Source organism: Helianthus annuus, chromosome 6, assembly GCF_002127325.2.
Source record: "Helianthus annuus cultivar XRQ/B chromosome 6, HanXRQr2.0-SUNRISE, whole genome shotgun sequence".
NCBI classification, from domain to species: Eukaryota; Viridiplantae; Streptophyta; class Magnoliopsida; order Asterales; family Asteraceae; genus Helianthus; species Helianthus annuus.
Genome location: NC_035438.2, coordinates 63,901,921 through 63,912,190, shown reverse-complemented (window position 1 = coordinate 63,912,190; position 10,270 = coordinate 63,901,921). Strand labels below are relative to the sequence as shown.

Sequence of the window (10,270 nt, the reverse complement as noted above, 5' to 3'; positions counted from 1 at the left end):
TTTTAGATCATGTGAATGGGTAGGCGGAAACATGAGGTCATTAATCCTCAGGGTAGGACCGAGGGGCATGAGCGGTAGATCTATTTGGGTGTAGCGAGCCCAGTCCCAGGTCCAGCATAACGGACCTTGGGATGACTTTGTTCCCGACGCATAAATTTGCTAGGTTTGAGCCTTCCTACTTGCATTTCACACATATCAATGGCCTTGCAAACCGTTGGTGATCTCTTTTTCCTTATTTGCTACATACCAGGATTTTGATAAATACAATGGTTTATTTACTCACTTTCGCATGAACTCGCTCAACATTATTGTTGATTTTTCAACTTACATGTATTTCAGGGAATTAAAGATCTGGCACGGTATGGCATGTTTTCCGCTGCATTAGTCACCGAGGTCATCCAGGGTTTGGGGAATGTGACTCTTTCCTGGACAAGTCACAGTCCTCGAATCATGTTATGTTATGTTTAGGGTTGTAATGTTTGTGGGACAAGTTTGTGGTTGATAGGGTGTTAACCCGTTAAGACAATGTTTTGATATTTTATTTATAATGGATGATCTTGCATATTTTTAATTCATATAGCTTTGTTATGATTAAGCTATGGTATTAAGAAGTCACACCAAATTAACCACGCTTCCGCAAAGCCAGGGTGTGACATCGCAGACGTCTACCTTAAAGAAGTTGTTTCGAGGCACGGAGTGCCCACATCCATCATTTCGGATCGCGATGCACGATTCACGTCAGAACTATGGCAAGCGATGCACAAATCTTTTGGCTCACGATTAGACATGAGCACAACATATCATCCTCAGACGGATGGGCAATCTGAGCGAACGATTCAAACTCTTGAAGACATGCTTCGGGCATGTGCTATCGATTTCGGCAACGGCTGGGAAAAACATCTCCCTTTGGTGGAGTTCTCATATAATAACAGTTATCACACCAACATCCAAGCCGCTCCATTCGAGGCATTGTACGGACGTAAATGCCGGTCACCTCTCTGTTGGGCAGAGGTGGGGGATAGTCAGATTACGGGTCCAGAGATTGTAGTGGACGCCACAGAAAAGATTGCACAGATAAGATAACGCATGGCGGCAGCACGCGACCGTCAGAAAGCCTACGCGGACAAGCGTAGAAAGCCTTTGGAATTTCAGGTCGGGGACCAGGTTTTACTCAAAGTTTCACCCTGGAAGGGTGTGGTACGTTTTGGCAAACGAGGCAAACTGAATCCGCGGTACGTCGGACAATTCGAAATCATAGAAAAGATTGGCAAAGTAGCATACAAGCTAAACCTACCAGCTGAACTCGGGGCAGTTCACAATGTTTTTCACGTGTCGAATCTGAAGAAGTGCCTATCAGACGAGACCCTTATCATTCCTTTTAAGGAACTCACTATCGACGAGCGGTTGCAGTTCGTCGAAGAACCTGTAGAAATCACGGACCGGGATGTAAAGGTCCTCAAAAACAAGAGAATCCCTCTTGTTCGAGTACGTTGGAACTCCAAACGTGGCCCATAGTACACCTGGGAACGCGAAGACCAGATGACAGAAAAGTACCCCCAGTTATTCGGAACCAATGCAACCACTACTGAGGCTGATGCTATTACTGCGGAATTTCGGGACGAAATTCCAGATCAACGGGGGGAGGATGTGACACCCCAGGAAAACCAGTGAACGATTGAACTTACCTAGCTTCCTCAGTGAGTGCATACCAAATTTCGGGACGAAATTTCTTTTTAGTTGGGGATAATGTGACAACTCGTATTTCGAACCCGTCTTTGTAATGAATGTAACGTATGTGAACATGTGAACTTGATTGACTTATTGAATGTTATGACATTGTGATATGTTATTATGTGCATTATGTGTGTATGCTATGTTATGTGAATGTTACAAGAACCGAGCGCACAACACTACACACAACCGCACAAGCCATTTGGGCTTTACACTTGATGCGGACCACTAGCACAAGCCCACTAAAGGCCGTGTCCTTTGTATTCGGACCAAAGGGGGGCAGCCATGATGGGCCGGCCCACTCTTGTTGTTCACATAATGCTAGGGGTAGTAACCATCCCTCACTTTGATCAAAAATCATAACACACAAGAAACCCTAGTTCCCTCATTCTCTCTAATGAACCCGACGGCAACCATTCCCCTCGAAGCTCTTGACTTGGCCGATTCCCCTCTCTTCTTCTAATCGGTTAGTTCTTATGTCTATTGATTGTATGTTGTTGATGTTATGATCTATGTGTTTTGCATGATGTTTATGTAGTGATGTTCTTGTGTATTGAGTTGCATGATGATAATCTAAAAACCGATTAGATATCATAGGCTATCATGACCAATCTGTTTGTATGATGCTTGTGATCGGATAAAAGTAATCGATTGTATGCTTATGTAATCGGATATGTTACACATTATTGTTCGGCCTTCATGTGATGTTAAGATTAAATCTTTGTAACTAAGGGAATGTTTATGAATCGGACAGAATCATGTGGTTTGATAAATTATTGTTATGCTTTGAACAAGAATTAGGGTTCATGTGAATTAGTAAATAGATTGCTTGTTTGATCGAGATTTTTGGATGTTGTGAAACTGATTTGGTGTTGATTGATTCTATAAGTTTGGAAACTATTGATGATAATTGATAATTGTAACCACCTTGCATATAATCCGGGTATGTTAAAACTAATCGCACAACACAAAGTCGATCGAACAAGAGGAGTCCATTCATACACTGACCTGGTCGCACAAGCTAGCTGGACCGCACAAGTGGTAGGGTTGTTAAACTGTTGGGCCCAATGGCCCAAAACTGTCAATCGCACAACTGATCCGAACGTACAAGCCCATCCGGATCGCACAAAGCTTTTGCATATTGTTAGAATGGGCCATGTTTTTAATGCTTGGGCTTCAGACTTTTGGGCCGGACAAGTCCAAAACCACATCGCACAATCCAAGCAGATCGCACAAGTCTGCTTGGATCGCACAAGTCACACATGTACGTTATTTGGGCCGAGACCTTTATGTTTGATTTGTTATATGTTGGGCCGGGTATTGTTTGGGCTAGACATTTATATCGCACAAGATGGTTGGGCTCGCACAAGCTCAATGGCCCAACCATCCGAGACGCACAAGTATGATTGTGATATGCTTTTGACTGTTAAACGTGCTATACGTGTTTGCCATGACTTATACGTACATTACTTGAACCAAACCTGACTTGTATGGTAACCCTGTTAGGACGTGGTTGACCACTGTTAGTTCAAGAACCCTCTCTTTTTGTGTATCTGCCGAGCAAACCAAGGTGAGTTCACACAGCCAAGGCATGGGATTCCCGGGTTGGGAATTGGGTTGGAATGTTTGATATGGAATGATTACTCGTACTTACGCAATCACTAGACTATAGACCATCGTCCTCAGGATAGTCAGGACACTTACGTAAAACCTGCGTAACTAGTATCTACCATTGTCTCCCGGGTCGGGAGGACACTTACGTAAATCCTGCGTAACCTAATACCCACTACTGTCTTCTGGGTCGGAAGGACACTTACGTAAATCCTGCGTAAACCCCACGCGTACCACTGTCCTCGGGGAAGGGCACTCACGTAAATCCTGCGTGACCTTGTACGTATTCCTGTTCTCGGATTAAGAAGAACACATGGTTGCCAATAGTCTAGTAAGTACCATAATGGGAAGCCCCCATTATTAAGGATAAATGTGGGAATCTCCCCACCAGTAGTATATACTTGCATGGGAAGCCCCCATTAGATGAACTTACGCATTACTGTTATGAACTTACTTTCTGTGAACTCGCTCAACTAGTTGTTGATTATCTGCTGCATGTCTTGCAGGACCTTAGGTACATTATGGAGCTTGCACAAGGAGGAGCAGGTCGTTGTGGGCAAATGGATCGTGATTACTTATGTCATTTCATACATTAATACTTATGATTGGGTTTTTACATTAATGCTTCCGCTATACTTAACTATGTTGGTTTTGATAAACACCTTTCGTATTGACGGATAACTTTTACTATATATTTACATGTTCAATATGATTGGTGGCTTGATCCTGGTCAGTCACGCTCCCAAGCGGTGATACTCCGCAGGTGGATTTTGGGGGTGTGACATTAACAATTAGTAAGAATTGATAATTGGAGTTTTCATTATTAATTTTAATTGTAAATTGGGATCTAAAATATTTCTTATGTTTTACGATCATTGGCGTTTTACACCTGATTAGTTTTGAATATTATTGAGTAGTATTTGTAAACATCAGTTATTACTATTTGTTAATTTGTAAACATCAGTTTTGTTAATTTTGTTAACTATGGCGTTTTCATTATCATGTTATATGTGTTAATTATTCATGTTGTTAATTATTTTTAATTATTCATCTCATGGCGTTTTGATTATCACGTTGCATTAATATTGTTAATTCATCATATTTGTTAATCAATCAAGTAATGGTGTTTGTATTATGGCGTTCCATTGTGGCGTTTTCAATTATATGTTTATTTATGTCTTGTTTATTATTCAAGTAATGGTGTTTTCATTTATAATGTTATAAGGAGACAATTTCTATTTTTAATGGCATTTTTCTGAAATTGTTTCTTATAGTCTTTTCTCAGACGAAGGTGTTTCTTTGAATGAAAGGTTTTGCCCCAAAAATGGTTTACCATTTATCATTCCTGATGTTAGTGAAGAGATAAAGCCCAAAATGGACATGATATTCATAAGCCTCGATGATTGTTATTCAATGTATGTTACGTATGCTAAGGCTTGTGGTTTTTCAGTCAGGAAAGGGACTGGAAAGATAAACGCCAAAGGTGAAAGACATATTAAGTATTACTTGTGTACGAGAGTTGGGTTATATAAGGACAAGAAGGTTGATACGTTGGACCCCAGTCAAAAGGAACGGATTATGCGATCCAACTTTTCAAAGAGGACTGATTGTGGTGCACTGTTATGCGTAATTTTTGAGGCTGGATCATGGAAGGTCTATAAGTTTGTTAAGGAGCACAACCATGATCTTGTTGAACTTCCTGATAAGCATTTTGTTCCAACTGAATGGCACCTCACTCAGCTCCAGAAGCATGTTATACACATGTCTAAGTTGAATTTGGGTCCAGTTAAGGCGTTTAATGTTATGAAGACTTTTTTTGGTGGTTTTGAAGACGTGGGTGCAAGTAAACTTGAATTTAAGAACTACAAGAGGCAAATTAACTTGCTTATAGGGGAATACGATGCTGAGATGGTTGTGAGATATTTGGATGAAAAAAAAACAGTCACAACCTAATTTCTCGTACGATTATTTCACAGATGAAGAGAATCGTTTGAAGGGACTTTTTTGGTGTGATGATCAAGCCAAACGTAATTACCACGTGTTTGGTGATGTGATTTCATTTGACGCCACGTATCGTTCCAACGAGTAATATTTTATAATTCAATTTTTTTTGTTCTTTTGGCGTTTTCACTAGTTACATGCATTGGCGTTTTTGAGATACTTGCATTGACGTTTTATTATCATTTCACTTTCTCATTGGCGTTTTCATATGCAAATACGCTATGGTGTTTGTACCGTTCACTGGTATAGACAATCACCACTGCAATGTTACATTTGGTGCTACATTATTGGCGTCAGAAACTGCTGATACGTATATTTGGTTGTTGAGAGTTTTTCTAAAAGTTGTTGGTTTTCAACCAAAAGTTGTTGTCACTAACCAAGATCCAGCAATGAATTAGGCTATTTCTCTTGTATTTGTTGACACGAGGCATCGGTTATGCATGTGGCGTGTGATGCATAAACTTTCTCTGAAGGTTGATTTTCTTATTTTTATGTTTGGCGTTTTAAGATATACGACATTTTAAAATATATGGCGTTTTGTACCTCGTTACTGTTTTTCATGTAAGTTTGTTTGTGTCTAATATATACGTTTTTTGCATGGCATTTTCGTGTTATACATAGGTTGGTGTTAGGCTATGCAATTCCACTAATTTCAAAGAACGTATTTATGGTGTTGTGTGGACGGATATTCTTGCACCAGAAGTATTTGAATCAGGATGGGAAGAGTTTATTAGAGAGTTCAATTTAGCAGATAATGACTGGCTCCCTGATATTTTCGAACTCAGGGAATCTTGGATCCCTGCATACTATAGAATGGAGGAGTTATCGGGCCTTATGCGAACGACATCGAGGTCAGAGAGTGAGAACCATTTTTTTGGTCAAGTGTGCAATTCAAAAGCTACTCTTGTTGAGTTCATGACTCATTACGAAACTGCAATAGAAGCACAGCGTCACATGCACCGGAAAAATGATCACGAATCTCGATACAAACGCCCACAGTTGAAAAGTAATTACCAAGTGTTGGAGGGCCAAGCTGCTGACATATACACGGAAAATATTTTTTGTGATGTTCAAGCTGAGCTAATCGGAATAGCGGATTGCATAAATCAGCGTTACGAAGATCAGCCCGATGGGCTTGTTAAGTTTTACATAAATGATTTCCAGCAGCCTTGTACATCCTTATTCGAGGAAAACAGTGGCGTTTTTGTTTTTTTTTTATTTGGCATTTTTTGTATATGGCTTTTATCATATTCTTTTATAACATTTAATTTGTTTTTTATGCAGTTGTTGTGTTTGTTTATTTGATTGTTTTTTATATACAAACATTCTTTGCCTGGCGTTATATAGATATTGTTTTTGGCGTTTTTCAGGTAATGTACCATAAGTCTGATTGCACCTGCAGTTTCTCATGCAGGTGTTTTGAGCAGTTTGGTTTGTTATGTAGACATATTTTTTTATGTTTTAAGAATTTTAGATATTAGGGAATTTCCAAAACAATACATTTTGAATAGATGGCGTAAAGAGGCTTCCCCAAATTGCTCTTCTGAATACTCAAGGAGTCGTGAATATATGACCGAGCTTGATCCCGAGTGCAAAGTACGATGCGAGAAATTATTTTTTCAACGGAGTATACTTTGAACGGAATATCTGGTAATAAGGAGGAGCTATCCTTATACAAGGATCATTTTCAATCTTATATGAAGAAGGTTCAAGATATGGAGATTCTTGCTCCTCCCGCTAGTACTAGGGATAGATTTGTGGAGATAACCGGTCAATATAAAAACGAGAAGATTCCTATAAGAGTCCCTGTTTCTGGATCTCGGAAGCACCTGAAATCTAAACACGAGGTAGCAATCGAAAAAACCGAAATCAAAATCGAAACCTGGGGCCAAAGAAAGACAGTTTTAGAATTATAAAGGCTACAGACACTATGCATCGACATGCAAAAAGGCCGTAATTAAAATAAAATTGACACGGTCTTCGAGAGCAAGCAAAGAGTAGTTTGGTGTTTTTTTATTTTTTATTTTTACAGAACACACACACATTGGAATTTGGTGTTTTATATCTCTTATATAGCATTTTTTTAAATTTTTTTTCCCATCTTTTTTTTGCTTCTTGTGCATAACATGTGACTTGGAAGTTACATAACAAACAATATAAGATAGGACACACAAACTAAACGCCAAAAAAAGAACACTTTTTACAAAATAAAAGTACCTTAAACCTCTAATTTGGTAATGTTAAACTCAATAATGTTTTGCTGAATGAGATGGACAACGTTGTTAATCCTCAGTTAAGAAAGATGTCCAACAATGTTGTCCACTGCATTCAGTGAAATTTTATTGAGAACAAAACTGAATCTCCCAGAAACGACGTTTGCAATTTTTGGTGTTTGTATGTTTTGGCGTTTATATTGAGGATAAACTCAATAAGATTTTGTTCAACGAGATGGACAATATCCCCACTTAAGGATTTTGCCCATCACATTGAGTGAAACTTTATCGAGAACAAAACTGTATCTCAAAGAAACGTCGTTTGGAATCTTTACTATTTGAATGTTTTGGCATTTCTAAGTTGAATGGTATTTAGTAAAATATGGCGTTTTGGGTTTGGTGTGTTCAATGGAAGGTCTGAGATGTTGTTTATATAGGATTTTTGGCGCGTATTTTAGGCGGGTTTTTATTATAATAAATGCTAGTAATGAAGTTCCGTTATTTCAGTTATTGTTTGCTCAGCTTTATCGTTTAAAAACAAAGTTTGGTGTTTTATATCTAATGGCGTTTAGACTAGGATGTTGTGTGCTTTGTAGTTTAAGGCGGGAACTTAATATGGAATTTAATGGCATTTTATTCATGAGTTTGGCGTTTTGTGTGGAGAAGTCTAAAGAACCTTTTACCCTTAATGAAGCACGTCCACGTAATAAATTTGATGTTATTTACGAAAACACCACCGCATCAATCTACTCCATAGATTCTTTTGATCTCACGATCCGTAAGCGTTCTCACTTTTCTCACACTTTTCACCGTTTTCCCTATAGGGTCAGGATTTAGGGAAAACGGTGAAAAGTGTGAGAAAAGTGAGAACGCTTATGGATCGTTAGATCAAAAGAATCTATGGAGTAGATTGACACGGTGGCGTTTGTAACAACTGTCACGAAAATCAATAATTAGGATAATAATTAGGCAATAAGAAAACCCTAATTGAAACACCCAAGTGATTCCGCATAAACCCTAAAATTTTCATAACAATCGGAATCAGGATCAGGGCCCCTAAAACTCAGGGGGGGGGGGGGGGGTAAACCCTAGTTGGTAATATCTTAACAGTTTTACGTGGGAGCTAAGTTTTCAGTCGAAACCAACTCACCCAAGCTACCTGTAAACGAACACACCCTATGCTAGACTAGGGTCTCTCGCGCCACGCGACACACGCAAGGAAATCCTTCGCGTGGCGCGAGGGAGTGCATTTTTCAGATATAAATAGGGGATGTTGGCACTTGAAATTCTGTGATAACTCGACGTCCAAATTCCGTTTATACACGGAGATATCGTCTGAATACTACACAACCACACACTAAACTCGAATTGTTGCCGCAATCAGGGTAATAACTCGATCGCTATTACGATTCAACGTCCGATCGATTATAACTATCCAACGATTGTCCGAGTGCTGCTCAAATTGAGCTTGTACTTTGTTATTCATTGTGATTTCGACTTGAATGTTTGAGTGCTGTTCGAATTCGGACTATGCTCTATCATTCGTTGTGAATCCATTGAATTGTTAAGTATTGCACTTGATAATAGTTGTGAGGGTTTAATCTCGTGAATTGACGTAACTGCTGAATTAGTTACTAATCCCGTTTGTGTGTGCATTGTTATTTAAATTAGGTTAGAAGGCTAATCAGTAAAGCTTATACTCTGCTCGTAAATCTGCAATGTGAGTCATTCTCTTTTTATCAACTGTTTTACAAAACTCCAAAAGTTATTTTCAAAGTTATAATTACAGGGATTAAGTCTTTGTAATCACCAAATTACAGCCGGTATGTGGGGTTTTGTATACATTACTTGTTTCCCGTCACACTTGGACAAACGGGTGGCCAAGGGGTGATCTGACCACAGTCACAGACACCATTGGACAAATGGGCTAGCCAATGGATGGTCGAGTGACAAATACTGTGGGTAGTTGGTTTGATATCAGAAACATTGTAATTCCCCTTAATACTGTAGATTATAACAAACGTGTCGTTTTCAGTAAAATGAATGATTCACTCAGTATTTCCCCGCTGACAAAACCTTTTTCAAACATGTTTCAGGTGATATGGTATGAGCAAAGAAAAGTGCCGTGGAGCACTCCCAACTTAGAAAAATGGCTCAATGTAAATAAATAAATGAACATGTTTTGAAAATAAAGATTTCCCTGAGAAATCTCAGTATTGTAAATTTTGGTAATTTATCCCTAAGTTATGAAATGAGCAGTTTAAATTATTAAAAAGATCCTGTTTTAAAAAGACTTCCGCTGTCGCCTAAATTAACTACCACGGGATTCCTGTCCTGCGGCTCCTGAAACGGGTCAAACCGGGTCGGGGGCCGTGACAGGAAAAGGTGGTATCGGAGCTACTGTTTTAAGCTTACTGATTAAGCTCATTGTTCTAATTAATTTAAGTTTATCGAAAGTTTTATTTGTTATTCTGTGAATATATGCTTATTAACTGACTAATTGTTAAAATTACAGTATGGGTAAACAAAAGATTTCTGCTATCTATCGCAAATTAGATAGTACACCTAAAGAACAGGGAACCTCTTCCTCCAAACCTCCCACCAAATTAGAAGAGGGAATCTTTGTCCGTAAGGCCAATTATGAAAACCCACTTACACCGGAGAAAAGGAATTCAATCCTTAGAAAAGGTCAAGAGAAAAAGAAACCCTGAACC

At 39.0% G+C, this 10,270-nt stretch overlaps 1 protein-coding gene across 1 annotated transcript; it reads left to right on the top strand.

Moving 5' to 3' along the window:
- The first annotated feature begins 4,716 nt into the window (after positions 1–4,716).
- On the top strand, positions 4,717–6,850 carry LOC118479571 (protein FAR1-RELATED SEQUENCE 5-like). Its single transcript, XM_035974159.1, has 4 exons — positions 4,717–5,256; positions 5,965–6,514; positions 6,628–6,713; positions 6,818–6,850. Exons 1-4 carry the CDS (start codon positions 4,717–4,719, stop codon positions 6,848–6,850), a joined length of 1,209 nt encoding a protein of 402 aa, XP_035830052.1.
- Positions 6,851–10,270: the final 3,420 nt, after the last annotated feature.